The following is a 25,537-nucleotide window of genomic DNA, read 5'->3' as shown; positions in this document are numbered from 1 at the left end:
CCTTGCTAATACTCACTAGCTTGAATAGAGGAATTTGTTGCAGAAACCTGGGAGGACTTGATTAAGATGTCTGGACTCTCTTAATTCCCAAGAGAGACTCTCTAAGAAACAAAGAACAGGGAAAAAAACTTCCCTCCACACGGATTTGAAAATAATCTTGTCCCTCATTGGTCCTCTGGTCAGGTGTCCACAGGTACTGCTTGTTAACCCTTTACAGGTAGACAAAAACCTTAACCCTTAACTAACTGTTTATGACAGAGGCCCTGGGGGATCCAGAGCGAGTGAACTCCCCAAGGGGGCCCACGGCAGAGAAACACGTGCTAAGGCTCAGAGACGTGCAGCTCCAGGAGGTGGAGAGGCCAACCCTGAGAGATAGTGGACCCCTAGGAAAAGGGCTGTCTTACTGGAAGGGGCATCCCCCCCCCCACACGGACCGCACAGGGCCATGAATGGGCACGATCTGTAAGTCCGTGACAGTGGGTGCCCCACGCAGCTGAAGAGTTTGCGTATGGGTAAGGATGGCCCTGGCCACCGGGTGCAGTTAGAGTAGAAGGGACTGAGTAGTTTGGGTTTGGAAGGGCAGAGGGGATCACTGGCACCTGTAGGGAGCCTGATGAGGTCACTAGCTCAGCACTGAGAAGAAAGCAGCAGCATAAAAGGCTGAACCAGGGAGCAGGAAGGGGGCTCCTCGTAACTGCTGCTATGTTGTGATGCACCATAAAAAGTAATAAAGACACATGGTGGAGGTTCCCTGGCAGACTGCCTGCTGCTTAATTCACAAAGAGGTTGCCAGCAAGGGGTTGCAGGAACTGATGGGGGAGCCCATTTATAGTTAATAATTTAAAAATGAACATTGCCTGCAATCTCTTCATGACACTTCATGTTGTAAATTGTGAGTGACAACACATTTTTATGTCTTGTCAGAGAGTAAAAAACATGTTGTATATTAATATATTTTACCATGTAATAACACAATAAGATTAGATAAGAAACCACAGTAATTACACATAATACAGTAAGAAACAAGGAAAGGAACGCAGATATTTCTGAAGGAAATTTTAGGGGGAATTTTTTTATTTTTAGATTAAAATTTCCCTGTTAAAAACTAGAAAAAACACATAGCTTCAGCAGCCCATGCCACCTAGACATCAGCAGACAGGATAAAAAACACAAATGAATCCATCAGAAGATAATTTTAGGGTATTTATTTTCAAATAATCAAGATAAGGTTAGGGCACAGTGCCATGAATGGCATATTATGAATAAATCTTCAAAACTGAATTATTATCTTGAAAATGTTCATAACGCATCATGTTGAAAACAAAAATTAGTCTTAGCAATGCCAATCAATGTGCCTCCCCTCAGACTCTGCTCAGTAGCTCTTCAAGAAACTAGGTTCAATCGCTAATTTCAAGGAATTAGACCAATCTGTCACTATTTTTACAGAGCATTCCAGAAGGTGGTAGACAGAGAACCCAGAAGAATTGAGATGAATTTCCTGGAGTAACTTTATTTTTTTTGAACTCTAAACCTTACATGACAACAAAAATAACACCTTTTTGACTGATTTATGGCCGAGAAGAAAGGTTTCCCAAGAAAGCTTCACCAAATTTCATGTTATGTGTCACTAAGTGCCAGTTAATACAATTAAGTTAATTTGTGATGATTCAGTAAAGGAATACAACCCCTTCTCTATTTCTTTATCAAACTACATTTGTTGTGTCCTTATAACCAAGAACATGAAGAGCCTGGCAATACACCGAAATCAACAGTGGACACTGCCACTCAGTCCATTGCCTTCAAATAATATGTCTAAAGAAAAATAAACTAAAAAATTGAGATTGTAGAAGAGATTTCTATCTATAGGAAGAGAGCATTTGATGTCAGGGACTGTGTTTTCTTAACTGTGAGAAAAAGAAAGGAAGGGTCACATCTTGATTACCAATTATATGTAGCTAGAAAGTTAAAAATCACATGAATTAATGCTGACAGAAGTTCAAAGACTATTATATAATCTTGTGTGAGTTAAGTTAAATATATTGCTTAATTAATTCTATCATTTTTAACCTATTAATTTTCAAAGACGAAGTGCAGGAGGTGGGTGTATGTGCCCTGCCCGCCAGAGAGAACCAGTCAAGACAACAAAGGGGGTGGGGGGGGGGAAACAGAAAGAGCAGCTGCACATGTGTGTAGTTGTGATGTTTATAACACATGTACATTGTAACTGAACAACCCACTCTGAGAATTTAATACTTTATTTTCTTAAGATAAATATTTTGCATTTCTTGTATTCCCCAGCTGAAATACAAATGACGTTATTTAGAGAAGTTAAACTTCAATATAGATTTGAGGGAAGAATCAAAAAATAAATATAAATAATTCCAGTTCTAAAAATATATTTAAATGCTTGTTTTTGAAGTACTGTTTAAATGTAAATTAAAATATTCTTGTATTTACACCTTTTTACAATAATATTTTCTAAATTAAAATAATCTTTTTTTCTTTCATATTTTACATTGACATTTCACAGGGGTAGAAAATTCTGACAGGGGTAAATATCCCCCATCCACCCCCATCTGCTACCCCTGGGGCAGGGGACGGGGAAAGTGAGGGCTGGGGGTTGCCAGGTGTCTGGTTTTTTACTCCAGTTGAAAAGGGAAACTGGCAGCGTCCGGTCAGCACAGAAAGTCCAGTTGCTGCAGTAACTGGCCCCCATCACTGGGGGCGGGAAGAGCAGCAGGGCTGGGAGGGGCCAGTCTGTGCCGCGGGGTCACTGTCAAGGACCGAGATTCCCTCCGGCCTGAGCTGGGACCGGGCAGATGATCAGGGGAGCCGCGTTTTTACCCCCAGCGTTGAGACCAGGACAGAAATAAGGGCGGAGTGTCCCGGAGAAGGTGTCAGTGAAAGTGAGGAGATGGGACCTGTCAGTCACATTGTAAAACGAGACCTCGCCCGCCTCATAGTCCAGGAAAATCCCCACCCGCCTGGGCCTGACGCTCATGGGGAGGGGGGTCGGGGGGAAGGTGAGGGCCTCGTATTCCCCATCCCTCAGCCCCACGACCCAGAATCCATCCTCAGGTGTGGCTGTAACTTGCCCCTTCCTGCTCACAGATTCTCTACAAACCCCCAGATCCCATCTCGTCTTGTCTCCCACCTCCACCTCCCAGTAACCCCTCCCGCCCGCGAACCCCTCAGCGCCCAGGACAATGAGATATCTATTAAATCTCTTAGGGTTGTCGGGAAGATCCTGGCAAGTGTCTCCATATCTCACACGTTTCCGATCCTCAGACAGGACGAGGTTGGGATTTGCCGTGTCTGGATCCAGAGTCATGTCCACTGGGGAGAGAGTCACAGAGTCAGGGCTGGGGGCAGGGGCTGGTCAGTGGGATCAAAGGGAAATTAACCTGTGTCCCTGTTAATCACTGGGCGAGGGGGTGGGTGTTGCCTGAGGGGAGTCAGGGCCCCTCTGCCTGTGAGGAGACAATGAGGGGGAAGGGCAGGGGGAGGGGTGGGAAGGTGTCAGGGGAGGTGGGGAGGAGGGGACAGGCTGATGCTGGGAGAGGAAAGGGAGGGGAGGTGACAGGAGCAGAGGGGAGGGAGGGACATAGGGGTGGGGCAGACACAAGGGCTATGGGGTGATAAGGGATGGGGCAGGCACCAGGGGGCAGAGGGGTGTGAAGGGAAGGGCAGGTTCCAAGGGGCTGCAGGGGGAGAGGGGAGGGGTGGGCTCCATGGAAGAAGAAGGGGATGGACCCCAGGGGATACAGGGAAGCAAGGGAAGGGGCAGGTAGCAGAGGGGTGTGAGGGAATGGGGAGCTCAGAGGGGAGGGGAGGGCAGGGGTGAGAAATAAGGAGAAGGTGGCATGGGTGACAGTGGCAGAGGGGTGAGAGGAGAGCAGGATCAGTGGGGCAGAGGGTGGTGAGGGGATGGGCATCAGGAAGGAAGGGGGCAAGAGGAGGGTCAGGTGTTGGGGGGCAGGAGGAGGGAAGGGGCAGGCAGCAGAAGGGTGGGGGGGAAGGGCAGGTGCCAGGGGATTGAGGGGGTTGAGCAGAAGGGCAGGCACAGAGAGGGCAGAGGAGGGGAGGAACAAGCACCAGGGGGCAGAGAGGGGGGAGAGGCAGGGCAGGTGGGTAGAGGGAGGTGTTAGGAGAGGGGATTGGGGAGAGGCAGGTGCCAGGGGGTCAGAGTGGGGTTAGAGGAGGGGTGGGCACAGGGGGACGAGGGAAGGGGCGGGTGCCAGGGGTCAGAGAGGGTGGGGAGAGGGGCAGGTGTCAGGAGGGCTGAGGGAAGTAAGAAGGGTGAAAGTCAGGACAGCAGAGGAGGGTGAGCGGAGGGGTGGGAGACATGGCACAGAGGAGGGAAAGGGGAGAGGTGGATGCCAGGACATAGCGGGGGTGTGAAGTGATGGGAGGGCTCCAGGGTGCAGAGGATGTTTAGGGGACAGGGGCAGATGCCAGGATGGCAGGAGAAGAAGGGAGGGGCTCTTCCAGTGGGGCAGAGATGGGTGGAGGGCAGCGGCATGTGCCAGGGCAGCAAAGTGGGAGTAGAGGGGCAGGGGCCCAGGGGAGCAGAAAGGGAGTGAGAAGAAAGGGAGGGATGTGGGTGAGGGATCAGAATAGATGCAGGGTCCAGGGTCCCTCACAGGGGTGGGGGAAGGGTAAGGGAGGGGCAGGAGCCAGAGAGGGGTGAGGGAGAGGCAGGCTCCAGGGAATCTCTGTTGCTTTGGGGCCATGTGTGGTTGGTTTCTCGCTCAGAGCAGGTCGGTGCTGTCCCCACACACACTGGGGGTGCAGCCCTGCTCCAGAGGAAGCAGCTGGGACTCTCCATGCTGCCAGGCCTCACAGGCCCCACCTTCCAGCCAGGGAAACCCCACAGCCAACCCCTCCCCTCGCCTGGCCCAGCCCCACCCCCACCGGGGCAGTTGTCTGGATTGGGCTCACTTGGGGGGCAGTACAGTGGAAGATTCTGGGGGAGGGGTATAAATGCGTACTAAGGGCTGTTGTTAATGAGGCCAGGACAGTGGGGAGGGGGCATTTCACCACTTACTGCCCCCTGCATCTGGGAGAAGCTGCACCGGGGACCAGTCCCAGTTCACACCTGCACAGCGCATCTGCACTAGGGGTTTGCACCGGTGCAGCTACATCAGTGCAAGGAAACTCCGGCAGACATGGCTGAGACACTGCTGTGCCAGGGGCCGTAACCCCTCCCCTCACTGGGGTTATGGATCAATAATTACAGGGTCACTGGAGCAGGGGAGCTGGACTCTGGGCTCCCAGGTGGGGCCCAACCCACTGGGCTGCAGAGTCATTCTCACCCCCACGCTCTGGCCCAGTGCCCATGGCAGTGTTTAGACACAGGGGGACGTCATCAGACACCTGGAGCCCAGTGGTTCAAGCCCTCATGGCATCACACGGGGGGATTGAACCTGGGGCTCCCAGCTGAGGGCCCAGCCACTGGGCTAAAGGCTACAAGGGAAGCGGTGGCACCTTTTTCTGTTAATTGAAACTAGTCAGCAAACCCGACATGGATTCACAAATAGTTTCTGTTGACCCAAAATATAATTTTGCAGCAAATAAACTATTTGTCCAAAACATTTCACCCAGCTCCACTGCAAACCTGTCTGAGCAACTTAGGAGCCCCAATCCCAGTGACTTGCAATGAGAGACTGTCAACACCCCCAGAAACGCAGTTACAGGCAGGCCAGGCTCAGGACAGCAGCTATGAAACACTCCAGAGCTGCTTTTTAATTTGCCCTTTGCAGACAAATGCCCCCTGACCCCTAATCTCACTCCCACAAATCAGGCTGAAAATGGAGTCTCGGCTCCAGCCCGAACTCTCTGCCCAGAGCCATTTGTCCCATGGACGATGCTAGTGGCACAGACCCTCTGCAGCTGCACCTGGGCATCTCCCAGAGCGGATAATGGTCACAGAGACCATCTCAGAGCCCCAGGAGCTCAGGTGTCTCCATCTAACGACTGCACCAGCCACCCTCCTCGCTCCCATTAACCAGCCCTGGGACAGACACGCTGGGAACTTTCACACCCAGACTCTGGAGACACTTTGGGTCCTTCTACACAGCCTGCAGCAGCGAGTCTCGGAACGGGGTGGACAGATTCAGGCTTACGGGGCTCCCTCTTTGGAATTAAAAATAGCCGCATAGATTTTCAGGTTCCGGCTGGAGCTCAGGCTCTGAAGCCCAGGGTGGAGCCAGGTCTTCCCCTCACAGTACAAGAGGGGACATTATCTGTGTGCACATCCCCTTCACCCCCTTCCTGGGATGGGGAACAGCAGCCCCAGGGCCCCTCCCTTCACCCCCAGGGCAGGGGAGTGAGAGCCCTCAGCCTCCTGGGCAGTGGGGCCTCCCAGCACAGGTTCCTGGGTGAGCGTGAAAGTGTCTCCACACAGAGAGCTCTTTGCACCCAGCAAACACACAGATGTGCCCGTAGATCAGGATCAGGGATGGTGCTCTCCCCAGGAGTGATGGAAGCTCCCTAAAAGTAGAGGGGTCACCCACTCGTGCCAGCCCTTCTCCCTGAGCTCCTGTCCCCGCACCCCTGAACCCTCGCTCTCACACTGCCCCTTCTGCCTGAGCCCCTGCCTTCACACCACCTCTTCCCCAACACCCTGACCCCCGGTCTCTCCTCTCGGCCCCCTCCCCCATCGTCGCTCACCCTTACAGCTGGTAAAAAGTGGGAGGGAATAGCCCTCCCATTGGTAAAAGTGATGGGGCCATGGGCCCCTCTTCCAGTGCCCCTCACTCACTCCCCAATCCTAGTAGGAGAGGACCCTTGGGGCAGTGTCAGTGAGTTCAGTGCTGGGGATACGAATTGGGTTTTACACCCCGGGTGCTGGAGCTCTGTGTATTTAGGGTATAAGAAACAGAGGCTGTGTGAGCCCCCCACTGTCCTACCGACATGGCTCAGCCCTGACATCTGCCGGAGCCTCTCCCTGGGGAGGAATCGTCCCTGCGGCCCGTTCAGGCCTTGGCCTCCCTGTGGAGGTGGCTGGTGAGGCTGCCGTTAAAGTGAGTTACGATGTGAGCTCCTGTCCGCTGGGAACTGGACTCGGAGTCTGGGCTGAGATCGGGGACTGGGGAGTGAAAGGCCCCAGCTGCCTTCACTGCCCCCCTGAGCCAGCCCAGCGCCGCCAGCCATTCAGTGCAATAACAGCGATGCTCACACTTGGTGACACAGCCAGTGCCCCAGCCGGCAGGGCGAGGGCCTGTCCAAGGAGCAATGGGCACAATCTGCAGCAAGGGAGGTTGAGGCTGGAGATGAGGAAACACTTTCTAATTCTCAGGGCAGTGAAGCTCTGGACCTGGCTCCAAGGGAGGTTGTGGGATCCCCATCACTGGAGGTTTGTAAGGACAGGTTGGACAAATCCCTGCCAGGGATATTCTAGTCCCTGACCTAGCATGGGGGGCTGGACTAGGTGACCTCTCGAGGTCCCTTCCAGCCCTGCATTGCTCTGGTTCTAGGTTACAGTTGTTCTGGGGCTGGGCCCAGGGGGCTCTAAGCCTGGTGAGTGGCACGTGACAGAGTTAACACTGTTAGTGAGCATGGCAGCTGGCAGATCAGCATCCCTGCCAGGGGCCTGGGCTGGCATGTGGCTGCTTGTACCTGGCTCAGCAGGGTGTTACTGGGCCATGTGGACAGGACCTAGGGTTGGCACCTGTCCATAGGGTGCCAGGCGTCTGTTTTTTTATTGGAACGCCTGGTCAAAAAGGGACCCTGGCGGCTCCGGTTGGCACCACCGACTGGGACATTAAAAGTTTGGTCAGTGGCGCAGCGGGGGCCCGGGGCTAAGGCAGGCTCCCTGCCTGCCCTAGCTCCGTGCAGCTCCTGGAAGTGGCCACCAATTTACTTCCCTGGAGTTTCAGACTTTTCTAGCAGAACATAACCAATTGTCAGCCATGGTCAAGCCTCCCTTTGAATACAGGTTGGCTCTGGGGGTGAGGGGAAATGTATCAAGAGAGCTGGCTCTTTTATGGGAGTCAGGGACCAGACTACCTGTGACAGGCTCCTGTAAGGGAGAATGAGACAACTCAGACCAACCTGGAAGTAATTAAATCCCTAGGTGACTAGTCGGCAGCGAAACAGCTAATGAGGCTGATAAAGGGTAACCAGGGCTCAGCTGAAGGGATCCTAGGGACAGGAAGCTGCTGAGGAGAGGAGCTCCCAGGAGAGCTCACCAGAGTAAGGAGCCTGGAAGGGGCTCCTAGAGCACTGCTCCCCAAACTGTGGGTCGTGAGCCACTAGAGGATGTGGAGGAACATTTGGGGGGCAGGGCAGGGCCTGGACCAGCCCTCATGGGTGGCAGGAAGGGACTGTTACCCAGCCCTGCTCTGTCCCCAGCTCCACTCCAGCCCCACCCTAAGCCCCAGCTGCATCTCCGTCCCCGACTTCAGCCACCCACTCCCAGCCCTGCTCCAGGCTGAGAACCCAGCTTCAGCCCCAGCCCCAAACATGGTTCCGCCCCTGGCTGAAGCCCCCAGCTCCTGGCCCCAACTGCGGGTCCACTTCCAGCCACGGCCCACAGCTTCTGGCCCCAACTGGAGCCCCGTTCCTGGACCAGCTCCTGACAGCAGCTCCCAGGGTGGGGGCACAAACCAGGTAAGGAAGGGCTTGATCAAAAATGTTTGGGGACCACTGTCCTAGACAGAGGAGCTCCCCTAAGTGGGAGGAGCTGCCAGAGATGACAATGACAGCAGCTGCTGTAGCAGGACAGAACCCTGGAGAGCTGCCCCCGGCTGGAGAAAGTGGATGCAGATGTTAGGCCTGAATGAAAATATAGCAGGCAAAACAGTTATGCCAACCTGACTGAAGTCAGGCTAACAGAGGTTTCTGGGTAATCCCACAGTGGAAAAGTACTGAGAAGCAGCATTGTTTTACAGAGCCCTGGAAAACGTGAGATAAGCCTGAGATAAGCCAGGGATTGCATTCCTGGCACACCATTAGCTGTGCTAAGGACAGTGTTTGAAGAACTGATAAGAAACTCTAACATCCCACGGTTCAAATTCTAACTCTCTGGTTGAGTTATAGGTTTAAAACTCCCCTATATTTCTAACTTTTGGGTGTTGTTAAGATATAATTAATAATCTAAAGTTGTAGACATAAAGTCTAGGCATGTGTGTATATTAAAAGTGTCTAGTTTTAAGTTGTTAAACAAAGGGGGGTGGGTTTTGCTCAAGTGAGTGATGTATGACGTAATAAAACTGTCTATATAGGCTAATACTAAGCTGTAAAGTGCTGGCTGGTTCTCACTGGAGACGAGCTGCCCTTTGTTGATGCGTGCACTTGTCAATAAAGGGCTTTTGATCGGGGGAAAAAAAAAAAAAAAAAGATGTTGGGGACTTTAACCCCGACAGCGAAATTCGTTGTCTGATCACAGAGAGACAGGCAACACCAGCAAGGTCCGATCAAAAGCCCTTTATTGACAAGTGCACCCCAGGGGACTGCTGGGGTGGGTGGAAGGAAAGGGTTACTCCCAGCGTGGTGGCACACGGTGTGTGTTTCTCTTAGCAGCTCCCTGCTCACTCACCCGCCATTTGCCCCAGACACAGAGAACCCAGGTGCCAAGGGAAGGAGCAGCCCCAGCAGCGCTGCATTGGCCCTGGCACGGGCTGAGCCTGCGAGCGCAGCAGCAAAGGCAGCGGCAGAGAGAGGGGCTCAGACATTGAGAGCAGCAGCGTCCCCACCCGCAGGGGAGGGGTCAGCGCTGGGACAACAGGCCAGGCTGGGTCAGTGGCTGGGAGCTCTGGCAGCGAGCGCGGTGCCAGCACCAACGGCCCTGCTGGAGACCCTGGGCCTGGCCAGCCTGGAGCAGCCAGGGAGTGACTCAGGGCCTGGGACCCTGCCCAGAAAGGGGCTTCTGGGGGGCTGACAGGAGGCTCCACAGAGGCTGGTGATCCCCTAAAACGGGGCACTGAGGTGACTGGCTCAGGATCCCGACAGGCTCAGGCGCCAGGGGTGTGGAATGGCCCAGAGCCCAGCCGTGTTCAGGGCCCAGTGGGCACAGACTGTGCTGGGCTGGGAGCAGCGAGTGGGGAGGGGAGCAGGGATGTGCTGGCTCCAGCCAGGCACAGACAGGAAGCTGCTTCCCCCACAGCCTGGGGTTTCTGCTCCCCGGAGCCCTGAGATCCTGGCCCTGTAGCCGGCACCAACTGCGCAGCCTCCATCAGCCGGGACAGACACATCCAGATTGGTCCCTTCAACTGCCCCTGCTGGAGGTAGGTGGGAAGAGAGGAGCGGCAGGGGAGGATGAAAGACCAAGTTCAACAATCACAGACCGAGCTCACTGAACCTTCCCAGTCCCCCTCTCCTCTGCCTTAGTTTCTTCTCTGTCCCGCCTCGCTGTCAGGTCTCTGCCTTTGCCCCCGGTCTCCGTGCTGGGGTTGTGGGAGGGGTTTGGATGGGGGCAGCTCACGCTCAGCAGACGAGAGGCCCGTAGAATTCAGCTTGTTACCCAGCAATACACGGCCCAGGTTAGACTGCAGCAGCCAGACCAGCCCCTCCTGCAGCTCAGAAAGCTGGGCCAGCCTTGGCTAATGGGGACTGGGGCAGTGCTGAGTGGTGCCCACACAATGCAGCCCCCACGTGTCCCAGGAGAGAGGCACAGACACGTCATCCATTACCTGTCTGTGCAGTTCCCAGCACAATGGGCCCAGTCCAGGCCTCACAGCACCTGGCTCAGTGACACCCAGTAACTCAGCCATGGAGGAGTCAGGATGTCAGAGTGATGGGGCCTGGTCAGATACCTGGGCAAGTACCAGCAGGTGGCTGTAAGTAGCAGGCAAACTGCCCAGCACTCAGCACATCAGCCTCCAGATATCACAGCTCCAAGCCTGTCAACTGGGTGCAAGCGTGTCCTGGGGTCCTAGGCTCTGTCCAGATCCCCAGCACAATACAGCTGAATGTCCCAGTAGAATCCACTCACCTCCAAATCTCTGCAGTGCTTCCCTCATGTCAAGAGAAATTTTATACACGTTCTTCAGGTCAGTAGAAACAGCTTCTGGTTCCTGGAGTTTCACATTCTCACTCCTGTGAAGAGAACGTCCCATCATCACTCAGCTGCTCTGTACACACATCATCCCAGAACCAGCACCAAGAATATAAGAGCAATGAACATAGGAAACACACCTGTTCAATGTGCTTTTCACATCCTGAAAGGAAAAAGAAAATCAATGTTCTGTATTAACACAACGTGCATAAAACTGAGGGAGTCTCACTCTGGGCATCAAACTTTCATCTAGAAAATAGATCAACCCTCCCAGGCGTCACTGTTTTGTGGTAAAATCTCGTACACTATTTTGCATTAACACTTCTTTCATTTATGTAGGAGAGACAGGAATTTAGCTAAAGGATTCTCCCTTCTAGGGATCCAACCCATCAGTATCTGTGTTTATCGACTGTGTTGGGTCCAGTGTTCTGGAGTCAGAGCAGGGATGGGTTCAGCTCAGTATCATTCTTGTATCATCCATTTAATCTCCCATGGCCTCACTGGGTCTCCATGAGGAGAATTCCCCTCTAACATGAACTGCGATATTTTGGAACTAATGGAGCTTTTAGCTTCATGTTCTGTTTGTCAGTAAACCACAGAACACATTTACTCTAATTGTTGGAATCCAGACCCAGGGATCTGAGTTCTAATTCTGGATGGGTGGAGAATTTTGATGCCGTCTCACCTTTAGCAGCTCTACAACTGGTAGCTGACACTTCTCCTCAATCTCCGTTATCAACTGCTGCAGAAAGGAGCTTTGCTGGGAGAGTTTGGTTATATTTTCCCTTAGTCTCTGCAGAGTCTCCCTCTTCTCCTCCTCCAGGGTCTGCAGAAGCAGCTGCTCCTCCTCTCTCAGCAGTGTGTGCAGTTTGTTAAATTCACCTGTAATCATCTCTTTCTTATTCTTCACTTTCCCCTTGAGATAGAAGAATAGGAAAGGCACAGAGAAAACATGAGCCAGATGTTGAGTTACACAGACTGGGCCTCTGTCCATGAAACATGGGATTAGATCAGTATCAGGTTTGTAAGGAGATTTACTTCTTTGAGAAACATACCATAATGGGTTTGTTTTAGTTCAGAGTTAACATGGTCAGTTCCATAGCAGGGTTGTCTAGGGTGCTTTGTAAAGACGCCATATGTTATTGCAGGTGGCATGGGACGGACACAGTGGAGTGGGGAGAAATCGTGGGAGCGGGAGAGATTTACAGGGGGCCACACAGGGTGTCCATGGGGAATTTGGGTGCCCAGTGCTGGGCACTCAGACACCCAGGGGAGCCATCACAGCGGGATATGGGCGATGCTCCTTTGATAACCTGCTCCCAGGGCTGCAAAGTTCAGGACAGAGGGCTGGTGCTAATAGTCCTTTGGGTGCCATCCTGGGGCTCACATGGGTGTTGGGAACCCAGGCCATTGTCAGGGCTGGCTTTGGCCTCACCCAGCCTGGCCGAGTGCCCCATGCCCATGTGCCCAGTGCCCTGGGATCGCAGCCTTTAGGGAGCCCTCTAGGCTCACAGAGCAGCGGGTTGGCTGATGCCAGCTCTGTCCCTACCTGCTCTCTGGGCACTTTTCCAGACACATTCAAACCTGGCTGTTAATTGTTATGCACCTAAATCCCTATTGTCTGAGGAACTGAGCACCAGCTGCTTCCGGTGTGGGCAGTGGGAGCTGCTGCGGTTCTGTCCTCTGGAAATCAGCCCACTTCCGCCGGGCTCTAAATACGGCTTCAGATGCAGAACCAGAGGTACCCAGCTCTGAGCATTTCAGCTCTTGTAAATGGCCATTTTTATCTGAATAGAGATTTCACTGTAAAAGGCCGGTGAATCTGAACAGCCTTTTTTTCCCATGGGTTCATCACCTGGCCACACACAAGCACAGGTAAAGTCACAGTGACAGTAGCAGGTGACTGGGATGAAGTGGCCATGTGATGGCAACAGAGGCTGTGAAGTGGCCGAGCGCTGCCTGGCTTGACACTGACCTGCCCCTGGCTCTGCTCACTCAGGGGGTGTCCCCACTGCAATGAAGGTGTGACAGCACCATGTGTAGACACACCCGGGCTAGCTTTGATGTGGCTAGCTCGGGTACTCGTAGCTATGAAGCCGCAGCAGCAGCACAGGCTGTACACACCCACCCAGACCCCTGGGTGTTACTCAGTGTCTAGCCTGCAGCTGGCTGTTGGGGCCCTGTAGATGCACCCTGGGGGGCAGATTTTCCACAGAGCTCCACACCCACAACTGGGTTTGATGTTCAGAAGAGCTCAGCTCCTAGCATGGCCCCAGCCCAGCCAGCTCAGTGACTCTGAACCTCATCCATGGGGGGCAAATCATCCTCCCAGCTCCAGTGTCTGGCCCAGGCACTGGGCAGATTCACTGCAGGGATGGTGGGTGCAGAGCGAGAAGGAACAATCTGTTTCCTCCAGGCTGCAGAGAAGCTGCAAAGCTTTGTCACGGAGGCCAATGAAAACCGATGGCTGTAGCAGCCGACACACCATCTCCATCTGCAGGAGGGAAACAGGAGCCACGTAATAGTGAAAACACTGCACCCAATATTGAGAATTTGCCCCCATCAAAGATCTCAGGGGTGGGTCTGCACCACTGTACAAGGGCCAGGAACTGCCCCTCCTCCACCTACAGGAGCTGCTGCGCTGAGATCCCCACCAGAGACACAGCCTGGTGCTGCCAGCACCCTGGATGGGAGGTACCATAGGCCAGGGGAGGTTGGGCTTCCCCAAACAAGATGCAGCGTCCCTCCCTTTGGGGGCAGGCTGCAGACCTGCCACCTTTGGAGTGCTGCCTGCGCTCCGCCCGGAGCCCTCACTCCCGCTCTTCCCCCGAATCCTGCAGCACCCGCCGCTTGCTGCCTGTCAGCTGTGTGGGGGGCCCGCCAATTGCTCCTCTCCGCCCCTCCCCCGTCACTCCCCCTTAAGGCAGGAGGGGGCAGAAAGGAGCAACAGCAGGTGAGGGGGCCTTGGGGGAGGGTGTGGAGTGGGGCAGAGGAGCGAGCTGCAACACTGAACGGTGAGCGGGGAGCTTCTGGGGAGGGGGCTGAGTGGGAGCTGGGCATGGGCGGGGCCTCGGGGAGAGGAGGACAAATGGGGGTGGAGCAGTGGGCAGGGCAATGATCCGGGCAAAGGGGAGGATCCAGCACTCACACCCGGCCTCCCCAAATGCTGGAGGCATGCGCTGCCCCTGGCTGGCACCAAGCCTGTGCAACGGAGCAAACAACCAGAGCAGGGTCATGACCTCATCCTGGAGCTTTACAGCCCCGTCATTCCTGAGAACGCTGCAGGGGGAAGGGCTCAGGGAGGAATAAACCTGGACACCCACCTGCCACTCTGTGATCTCCTCCTCCTCTGCAGACATCAGAGCCAGGGCCTCTTCCAGCTCCTTCCTCAGAGGGCCCAGGGCTCCCTGGAGTTTCTCCTGCAGGGACATCGCGTACGATAAACAGCCATTAGTCTGCCTGTCCGATGGGTGGACAGTACTGTCCATATTGGCATTTCATACACGAGCAGTGAATACCCTGGAAGGAGGCAGCAGACTGGGCTCTGCCGGCCCCAAAGGCCTCATGGGAGCAGAGACGCCAGTCTCAGAGCAGGGGCTCTGCTCCCTGCAGACACTCAGGACTTCTCAGAGCCCGTGTCTGAGCTAAAGCTTCACATCACTGAGCACAGGCCAGAGGGGAAACCGCTGGGAAGGTTCTGAACGATCCCTCCCGCCGGTGCCAGTGAAGAGGTTGGGGCAGCACCTCGCTGCACTGTACCCAGACCCAGGCCAGAAACAAGACCCCACTGTGCTCTCGTCTGTCCAGGCTCCCATGTGGCCTCCCCCAGGCAGCGGCCAAGCACCTGAGCCAGCGCAGTCCCATTAACTGTACGGGGTGAAGCTGTGATGTGGCTGGAGGTCAGTGAGGAACAGGGAACACTCGGTCTGGGGGAATGTGCCACCCATAATTATAACTGCTCCAGAGCTGTAATACCCCAGGGCTCTCTTCCCCTTTGACAGCGTGTGATTCATTCACACAGCAACGTGCTCCTGCCCTGTGAGCCCCACTCTGTGCAACACCCATGGCAGCCCCCCAGAGCCGTCTCCTGAGATCTCCCCGTTTCACTTTTTCTCTTTTCTCTGAGCCCTCGAGTTCTCTCCCGCTCTCTGCCCAAGGGCCCAGGCTGCTGCTGCAGCTGCTGCTAAGAGCTCCCGGGGAGCTGTTCGGTGACACCCCTGCGCTGCTGCTGCAGGGAAGCAGTGAGGGAGGGAGCCAGCAGGGGCTAGTGAGAGACAGGAGGCGAAAAGCAGCCTTTGCATCCAGCAAAACAGCTTAATTGATGAGCCGGGATCAGAAGGGGGGTGGGAACAAAGGTGGCTGGATTATTTGAAGCTCCACCCACAAAATAAGCTGATTGGCTCCAAGGGGCTCCTGGGACAGGTGTGAGGACACATTGTGCAACCCTCCCGTTTGGCAACAAAGTGAAGTTTCTGCCACGCAATGTAACCATCTGGGCTACTGCTCAGGACTTGCGGCCGCCTGGTCCATGGGGTTGCAAATCAGGAGGGACAGGGTTTGTGGTCGAAAACACTCACATTCTGCTTCCTCCTTGCTAATGTGCCAAATTGACCTATTGCAGGGGTCTGGGGGGTTCTGCATTTTAAATGAAGCTTCTTAAGCATTTTAAAAACCTTATTTACTTTATATACAACAATAGTTTAGTTATATATTATAGACTTATAGAAAGAGACCTTCTAAAAATATTAAAATGTATTACTGGCATGCGAAACCTTAAATCAGAGAGACTAAATGAAAACTTGGCACAGCACTTCTGAAAGGTTGCCGAATCCTGATCTTTTGGATGATTGAGGCATGCTCTTTCACTTGTTTGTGTGTGAATATGTGAAAAGGGAGGTAAGGTTTGGGGGTACAGAGCACACCCGACCCCAAGGTGGCCCCATTCGTTTGTTCCACTGGCTTCCTCCTTACTTATTTCCAATGACTTGGCAGCCTATGCACCTGTCACTGGCCCGGTGATGGTTATGCATGTATCACTGGTCCGGTGATGGTTATGCATGTGTCACTGGTCCAGGGTTTGTTCAGCGCTCGGTGCCAAGGGTGCTGGACTAAGAGCTGCCTCCATCAGGAGCTGCTTGAGAGGAAAGTCCCGCTCCTTCTTCATCCTTGGCTTGAATGCCTTACAAATGCGGCACTTGTCGGGAAGGTGGGATTCCCCGAGACACTTAAGGCAGGAGTTGTGGGGATCCCCCATTGGCATCGGCTTTTGGCACATCGAGCACGGTTTGAATCCCGGTGACCTGGGCATGGGCCCCGGTACCGGGGTGGAGGGAAGGGGCTAATCATAGAATCTCAGGGTTGGAAGGGACCTCAGGAGGTCATCTAGTCCAACCCCCTGCTCAAAGCAGGACCAAACCCAACTAAATCATCCCAGCCAGGGCTTTGTCAAGCCTGACCTTAAAAACCTCTAAGGAAGGAGATTCCACCACCTCCCTAGGTAACCCATTCCAGTTCTTCACCACCCTACTAGTGAAAAAGTTTTTCCTAATGTCCAACCTAAACCTCCCCCTGTGCAACTTGAGACCATTACTCCTTGTTCTGTCATCTTCTACCACTGAGAACAGTCTAGATCCATCCTCTTTGGAACCCCCTTTCAGGTAGTTGAAAGCAGCTATCAAATCCCCCCTCATTCTTCTCTTCTGCAGACTAAACAATCCCAGTTCCCTCAGCCTCTCCTCATAAGTCATGTGCTCCAGCCCCCTAATCATTTTTGTTGCCCTCCGCTGGACTCTCTCCAATTTGTCCACATCCTTCTTGTAGTGTGGGACCCAAAACTGGACACAGTACTCCAAATGAGGCCTCACCAGTGCTGAGTAGAGGGGAATGATCACATCCCTCGATCTGCTGGAAATGCCCCTACTTATACAACCCAAAATGCCATTAGCTTTCTTGGCAACAAGGGCATACTGTTGACTCATATTCAGCTTTTCGTCCACCGTAACCCCTAGGTCCTTTTCTGCAGAACTGCTGCCCAGCCATTCGGTCCCTAGTCTGTAACAGTGCATGGGATTCTTCCGTCCTAAGTGCAGGACTCTGCACTTGTCCTTGTTGAACCTCATCATATTTCTTTTGGCCCAATCCTCTAATTTCTCTAGGTCCCTCTGTATCCTATCCCTACCCTCCAGCGTATCAACCACTCCTCCCAGTTTAGTGTCATCTGCAAACTTGCTAAGGGTGCAGTCCACACCATCCTCCAGATTGTTAATGAAGATTTTGAATAAAACCAGCCCCAGCACCGACCCTTGGGGCACTCCACTTGATACCAGCTGCCAACTAGACATGGAACCATTGATCACTACCCGTTGAGCCCGACCATCTAACCAGTTTTCTATCCACCTTACAGTCCATTCATCCAGCCCATACTTCTTTAACTTGCTGGCAAGAATACTGTGGGAGACTGTATCAAAAGCTTTGCTAAAGTCCAGAAATAGCACATTCACTGCTTTCCCCTCATCCACAGAGCCGGTTATCTCATCATAGAAGGCAATTAGGTTAGTCAGGCATGACTTGCCCTTGGTGAATCCATGCTGACTGTTCCTGATCACTTTCCCCTCCTTTAAGTGGTTCAGGATTGATTCCTTGAGGACCTGTTCCATGATTTTTCAAGGGACTGAGGTGAGACTGACTGGCCTGTAGTTCCCTGGATCTTCCTTCTTCCCTTTTTTAAAGATGGGCACTACATTAGCTTTTTTCCAGTCGTCCGGGACCTCCCCCGATCGCCATGATTTTTCAAAGATAATGGCCAATGGCTCTGCAATCTCATCAGCCAACTCCTTTAGCACCCTCGGATGCAGCGCATCCGGCCCCATGGACTTGTGCTTGTCCAGCTTTCCTAAATAGTCCCGAACTACTTCTTTCCCCACAGAGAGCTGGTCACCTCCTCCCCATACCGTGCTGCAGAGTGCAGCTGTCTGGGAGCTGACCTTGTCTGTGAAGACAGAGGCAAAAAAAGCACTGAGTACACTAGCTTTCTCCACATCCTCTGTCACTAGGTTCCCTCCCTCATTCAGCAAGGGGCCCACACTTTCCTTGACTTTCTTCCTGTTGCTAACATACCTGAAGAAACCCTTCTTGTTACTCCTAACATCTCCGGCTAGCTGCAACTCCAAGTGTGATTTGGCCTTCCTAATTTCACACCTGCATGCCTGAGCAATACTTTTATACTCCTCCCTGGTTATTTGTCCAATCTTCCACTTCTTGTAAGCTGTTTTTTTGTGTTTAAGACGAGCAAGGATTTCACTGTTAAGCCAAGCTGGTTGCCTGCCATATTTACTTTTCTTCCTACACATCGGGATGGTTTGTTCCTGCAACCTCAATAAGGTTTCTTTAAAATACAGCCAGCTTTCCTCGACTCCTTTCCCCGCAACTATATACACTAACTATATATACAAACGACTAAAACTAATTACAACTGTAAAAACTCGAACTATATACACAACTATCAATAAAGAACTACGAGTAAGCCAGGGACGTGGAGATCAGCTAAGCCGCGCTCCACTGTTCCAATGATCGTCACGGGTGGTAAGAAGGAACTGAGGTGCCATTGGGTCGTCAGAGGTATATATCCGGTGCCATAGCGGCGCCACTCCAGGGGGCGACCCAGCCGACTCACCGAGTGTTGCTAGGATAAAAATCTTCCGACAATCGTGCATGCAGCGTGCGCACACCTAATTGGAATCGATATGAGCAAGCACTCAAAGAAGAACATGCCGCCCTCCTAAACCAAGAGGTGGCACACCTTCTCAACCTGGGTGCGGTGGAGAGGGTACTAGTGGAATTTCAGGGCAAGGGATTTTAGTCCCGATACTTCCTGATCCCAAAGGTAAAAGGCGGGCTCTGGCCCATCCTCGACCTGCGGAACCTCAACAGGTTTATGGTCCGCTACAAGTTCCGCATGGTATCCCTGACCTCCATCATCCCCTCTTTAGACCCGGAGGATTGGTTTGCGTCCCTGGACCTCCAGGATGCGTATTTCCACATCCATATTTTTGAGGGTCACAGGCGCTTCCTCCGCTTCCTGGTAGGGTGGGACCATTACCAGTTTGCAGTCCTTCCCTTCGGCCTTTCCACGGCCCCCAGGGTTTTTACCAAATGCATGGCAGTGGTGGCAGCCCACCTCCGGAGGAACAGCTGCAAATTTTCCCTTATCTGGTTGATTGGCTCCTCAAGGGCAGCTCTCAGTCCCAGGTACAGGCCCAGATGCAATCCCTGCTGTCCACGTGTGCGGGTCTGGGCCTTGTGGTGAACGAGGCCAAGTCCACGTTGATACCAGCCCAGTGCATACACTTCATAGAGCCTCTGCTAGACTCTGTAGAGGCCACAGCCTCTCTTCTACGGGACAGATTCGAGACACTCAAAAGTCTCGTAGCCTCAGTCACGATCTTCCCCGTGACGACAGCAAGGGTGTGCCTTCAACTCCTGGGTCACATGGCAGCATGCACGTCCGTGGTGCGACATGCCAGACTCAGAATGAGGCCCCTCCAACTCTGGTTGGCCTCCCAGTATTCCCAGTCCAGGGACAGCCTGGACAAGGTAGTCACGATGCCACCCAACGTGGTGGCCGTGCTGCAATGGTGGTCCCTCCCGAGCAATATGCTAAACGGGATCCCCTTCCAGGACACCCCTCCTTCACTAGACACGGTGTTGGATGCCTCGGACCTAGGCTGGGGAGCCCATATAGGGGACATTCAAACCCAAGGCAGGTGGTAGACCTTGGAATTGTCTCTGCACATAAATGTCAGGGAGCTCAGGGCAGTAAGCCTGGTGTGCATAGCGTTCAGTTTGCACCTTCGTGGGAAGGCGGTCAGAGTCCTCACGGACAACACGTCCGCGATGTATTACATCAACAGGCAGTGGGACATGCGCTCCTCGGCCCTGTGCCACGAAGCCCTGGACCTCTGGGAGTTTTGTATAGCCCACGATATCTCCCTATGGGCCTTCCACCTACCCGACGCACGCAATGTGCAAGCCGATCACCTCAGCAGGGTGTTTTCCCACCAGTACGAGTGGTCACTCCACTGGGAGGTCGCCCATCTGTTCTTCCAAGAGTGGGGAGCTCCCCAGGTCGACCTCTTCGCTACCACCCAGAACAGGCGCTGCCCCCAGTTCTGCTCCAGGGCAGGGGCAGAAAGGGAGGTGAGCTCGGACGCATTCCCCCTCCGGTGGTCAGGACAACTGTTCTATGCCTTTCCACCCTTCTCCCGGATAGGCGAGGTTCTGCAGAAAGTAAGGGCAGACAGGTCGAGGGTTATCCTCATAGCCCCAGATTGGGCCCATCAACATTGATACGGGACCCTTCTGCAGCTTTTAGCGGCCCCCCCACGAAGGCTGCCACTTCATCCAGACCTCCTCTCCCAGGACAGGGGATGCCTTCTCCATCCCAACCTGGCCACTCTCCACCTGACAGCGTGGCTTTTCCGTGGTTAAACCAGGAGGAGGGAAGGTGTTCGGAGGATGTACGACGAATCCTGCTGGAGAGCAGAAAGCCATCCACACGGCGGACGTTCCTTGCTAAATGGTCTAGGTTCTCCAGGTGGGCAGGGGAGCAGGGCACCTCCCCATCATCCGCATCCCTACAGCTTATTCTCGATTACCTCCTGTCCCTTAGAACCCAAGGGCTAGCTCCTGCCTCCGTCAGGGTTCATTTAGTGGCTATTTCGGCCTTCCACCCTCCGGTGCAAGGTCAATCAGTGTTCTCCCACCAGATGACCTCCTGTTTTTTAAAGGGCCTAGATTGTGCATTCCCATACGCGAGGGCCCCAGTCCCACAATGGGATCTGAACCTAGTGTTATCCCGCCTCCCGGGTCCTCCCTTTGAACCCTTGGCCATGTGTTGCTGGTCCCACCTATCCTGGAAAGTGGCATTCTTGGTGGCTATCACCTCAGCCCATCAGGTCTTGGAGCTTAGGGCCTTGATCTTGGAACCCCCGTGTATGATTTTCCACAAAGATAAGGTCCAGCTTCGCCCACACCCCGCTTTTCTCCCGAAGGTGGTCTCCGCCTTCCATATGGATCGGGACATTTTCCGACCGGTACTCTGTCCTAAGCCCCATTCCTCCAACAGGGAATGCTGCCTACACACGCTAGACGTACGTAGAGTGCTGGCCTTCTACCTGTACCGAACCAGGCTGTTCAGGAAGTCCTTGCAACTATTTGTTGCGTCGGCCAAACGGATTAGGGGGCAACCAGTTTCCATCCAGCGCATTTCCTGCTGGATCACCTTGTGCATACGCACATGTTACGACTTGGCAGGGGTTACCCCACCACCTATAGTGAAGACGCATTCTACGAGAGCGCAAGCCTTGTCAGCTGCCTATGTCACCCACATCCCTATCCAGGACATATGTAGGGCTGCAACGTAGTCATCTGTCCATACTTTTTCCTCGCACTATGTGATTGTCTCCCAAGCACAGGATGATGCCGGCAGGGCCAGCTCCAGACCCCAGCGCGCCAAGCGCGTGCTTGGGGCGGCGTCCCACGGGAGGGCGGCAGGCGGCTCTGGTGGACCTCCCGCAGGCATGCCTGCGGAGGGTCCGCTGGTCCCGCGGCTCCGGTGGAGCATCCGCAGTGCTCCAAAAATTTCCGGCACCAGTGCACGTGGCGAGCACGCACACCTACTGTGGCATAGACCAGAGCAACACATCTCAAAGAACACCAGTTACAGAACAGGTAACTGTCCTTTTTAAAGGATGTCTAGATTTCATTCCTGTAGTAACAGAACTGGTGATAGGAAAGCAGGAAGAGAGGTGTGTGTGTGTGTGTGTGTGTGTGTGTGTGTGTGTACAGCTTAAATTGGTTAAATAGTCTAACTTTCAGTACTCAGTGTTTCAAAAATGTTAGACTGCCAAACTGTGTCGTAGAGATGCCTTCTGTTTTTTAAAAACAACATGAATAAAGCTAAGGGAAATTACTGCTTTGTCCAACCCTGAAGAGCTATGAGATCTTTGCTCACCAATTCTCATAAAACTTGTATTCGTTATGCCTTTTTTGTGACTTTAGTATTATGATCTATTATAAATAAAGTGCATTTCATTGATAGATTTTAAAATGAAATTAGTAACTGGAAAAAATGGCCAGTATTTTTTTTAAACCTGTGACAATTATAAGCTACTGTATTCTGTCGTTTACTTTCTAGAATCAAAAGTATATCTAAGTATAATCTAAAGTTCTCCTGCAAAATGCCGGCTGTGCAAATCCTTCTGTGGCTGGATCATTCTTGCGTTTTTATTTTAAGTACAAAAGAAATATGTATAACAAATTTAAAAGTATGTAATTAGTAATTTGATATGTTGGGGGTGGTGCCTCTTTTTGTGTGTTTGCTCCCCTGATGTTAGAACCTGGCTATGCCACTGCAATAGAGGGCTCATCACTCAGCAGCTGGGGGCCACCATGTGGGCTCAGCAGGGCTGCTGGCCACAGGGCCAATGGGTGTGGGTTGGCTGGGTGGGATCTCAGGAGTCACGTCTCAGGGATCTGCCCCGCTCCAGCACTGCTCCAGCTCTGAGCTGTCTCCACTGCCTGAGCCCTGTGGGGCCCCACCTACCTCCCCGGGGGAAGAGCCACCTGGGACTGGTGCAGAGGCTGGGCCAGTCTCAGCCAGTCACAGGGGACAGTGGGGAGGGGTGGGGGGAGGCTCAGCTGGGTCCCGAGGGAGCTTGGCCAGGGTAGGCTGTGCTCCAGCCTGGCTGATTGCACCACTCCCAAGGGGCCAGAGTTATCCTGCCCCAGGACCAGCTCTGGTTGCCCTGCCAGCTCAGCCTGGCAGACACAGTCACCTCCCATCAGGGCCGGCTATTGTGGCTGGGGGTTAGGGTGTGGGAGAGTAGGTCTCTAGCGGGTCTGGGGGGTGCTGAGCAGTGGGGGGTGGGGAGATCTGTGTGTTTTGGGGGGCTGTGCAGTGGGGGAGATCTGTGTGTCTGGGGCGCTGGGAAGTGTGGGGTCTACATGCGGTGCTGTGCAGTTGTGGTCGTGGGGGCACTGGGCAGTGAGGGGATCTATGGGGGCTCTGGGGTGGGAGGTGCAGAGCACTGTGCAGTTGTGGGAGGGCTGTGGGGTCTTCAGCTAGGGGCACTGGGCTGTGAGGGGATCTGTGGGGGGGTTCTGAGTGGGTGGGGGAGTGGTCTGGGAGGGCACTGGGCAGGGGGTTTGTGGGGGTCTCTGGGTGGTGTGGCATTGGGCATAGGGAGTCAGAGGGGTGCTGGGCAGGGGGTTTGTGGGGGTCTCTGGGTGGTGTGGCACTGGGCGTAGGGAGTCGGAGGGGTGCTGGGCAGGGGCGTAGCATGGTGCAGCATGGGCCCACCCCCAAGGGGAAGAAGCACAATGGCAGTGCAGGGCTGGGCTGGACAGTGTGCGTCTGGCAGCTCCCGGTTTGTAAACAGTGCCCTTGTACTGGGCTGGGTGGAGTGGGCTGTCCCTGCCGTACCATGACCCATCTCCCGTTGCCCCCGGCCAGCCCCTCGCTCTGAGGACTCTGCCCCCCTGCCCCATGTCCACATTTCCCCAATGGGGGCCCACAAATATGTTTAGCATCGGGCCCACAAAAGGTTAATCCGGCCCTCTTTGGGGTGCAGGCTCTGGGATGGAGTTGGGGGTGCAGGAGGGTTGCAGGTTATGTAGAGTTTGAGTGATGGGTGCAGGCTCTGACCTGGGGCAGGGGATTCGGGTACAGGAGGGGGTACAGACATGTGGGCTCTGGGAGGGAGTTACCAAATCAGCACATTGTATAAGAGAAAGGAGCTGCAGTGATTTCGTATAGACATAGAAAATGATAGAAGACACTTTTCCACAGTCAAAATGTGAGAGGCAGAGTGTGAGGGAGGGAGGGAGGGGGCGTCTGTACAATATTTCCCGCATTCAGTCTCCTGGCTGGAGCAGTAACAGCCCCGCAGCACTTATATAAGATAGAGGAGCTGCGCTGTCTACGCTTTGACAGTCTAGGAATCGGGCTGCCTGTGCCTTTAAGACCCAGCCCCAGGAACCCGCCCCCTGCTCCGGGGCTGACACGCGGCAGAACGAAAACAGCCTGTGCCCCCCCCACAACCCCGACACCCCCAGATCTGCGAGCCCAGCAGGGGGCTCATCCCGAGGGGCCACTGTCCCCCCCACCCCCTCCCTAACCGGGGGTTTTGTCCCCGCACAGGGTCTCGCAGAGTCCCCCGGCTTAACCGCGGCTCCCACCCCCACCCCCGATTTTTCCCCTTCAGCCTCTCTCCTGCCGCTGCCTACAGCAGCTTGACCCCCCCGGCCCGTAAATTTCTGTCCCCCGCTCAGACCCTGGCAGCCCCCCCGGCTGCGATTTGCCCCCTTGAGCATTTTAAACGCCCCCAAAGAGCAGGCAGCAAATCGTGAGTAAAAGTGAGGGCAGAGAGAGGGCAGTGGCGACAGCGCAGGTTACTGGGCATGCTCAGTTCGGCCGCGCATGCTCAGTTCAGCCAAAGTAGGGAATCGGGAGCAGGAGCTGTTTCTATCGTTACACCTGACTCCCCCCATGGGTCTAGACTGTACCCCTGGGCTCTGGTGGGCTCTCTGGGCCTGGTCCTTCTTTACTGGGGGGAAATAAGAGGTGGCATCACCCGCTTGTGGCACCGGAAGGAGGCGGCACTGGCAGTAAATGGTGCCGAGCTGTAATTCTCCCCCTCTGCTCTCACAGGGGAACAAAATAATTAACAGTGTTGATATTTAAATGATCCGTTCTCCCGTCTCAAAGTAAGACACTCACAAAGACTGGCCTGCAGCTCTTGTGGTTTAAACCTCACTGATTGTTACCACCGACCGCGGTGTAAAAAGTCCCCTTATTTCAGCAGTGGAAGCTGGGTTTGAAAAACATTCAGAATCTCAGAGATTCTGTCACCACACTGGCCAGATCATTCATTTTGTTACAGCATGTCTCGTACAATGAAGGCTTTACAGAGATGAAAGATGCATCACACCCATGACAGGCAACTTTCAGTGAAATCAGCCTGTAATTAAAATCCAAAGTTATTACCCATTAAACTTGACAACAATTCCCTACCTTGTACTCCTGGGCAGCCTCCTTTATGGGAACCACCCTGTGATCTCTGTGAGCCCGGGACAGATGGCAAACCACACAGACAGAAGTTTGATCCTCTTCACAGAACAGTTTCAGAATCTCCTGGTGTTCCCCACACACCCTCTCCTCTCCTGCTCCCTTTGCTGCTTGTAAACTCAGCAGTTTGGCTATTTCTACAACATTTGCCAGCTTCCTGTTCGGCCTGAGGGTTCCCTGTTGCACAGTTTCTCTGCACTGAGGGCAGGAGCTGTCTGTATCTGGTCTCTCCCAGCACTGGGCGATGCAGGCTCGGCAGAAATTGTGCCCACAGTCTATAATCACCGGGTCCTTAAAATACTCCAGACATATGGGGCATGTAGCTTCCTCCTGGAGACTTTCCACGGGGGTGTCTGTGGCCATGGCTCCCTCCGGACAGTGTCACAGGGTTAGTTTCATTTTCCTGAGCTGAG

At 53.8% G+C, this 25,537-nt stretch overlaps 1 protein-coding gene across 1 annotated transcript; it reads right to left on the bottom strand.

Moving 5' to 3' along the window:
- Positions 1-1,190: 1,190 nt before the first annotated feature.
- LOC120383801 (E3 ubiquitin-protein ligase TRIM39-like) lies at positions 1,191-25,537 on the bottom strand. Its single transcript, XM_039502061.1, has 6 exons — positions 25,071-25,537; positions 14,323-14,418; positions 11,685-11,915; positions 11,140-11,162; positions 10,937-11,040; positions 1,191-3,336 (listed from the first exon to the last, which is right to left on the bottom strand). The coding sequence occupies exons 1-6, from the start codon at positions 25,485-25,487 to the stop codon at positions 2,777-2,779; spliced, it is 1,431 nt and encodes a 476-aa protein (XP_039357995.1). The 5' UTR covers positions 25,488-25,537; the 3' UTR covers positions 1,191-2,776.

This window comes from Mauremys reevesii, linkage group 15 (genome assembly GCF_016161935.1).
Source record: "Mauremys reevesii isolate NIE-2019 linkage group 15, ASM1616193v1, whole genome shotgun sequence".
Taxonomy (NCBI): domain Eukaryota; kingdom Metazoa; phylum Chordata; order Testudines; family Geoemydidae; genus Mauremys; species Mauremys reevesii.
The sequence above is the reverse complement of the archived record's forward strand: the minus strand, read 5'-3'. Positions and strand labels throughout refer to the sequence as shown.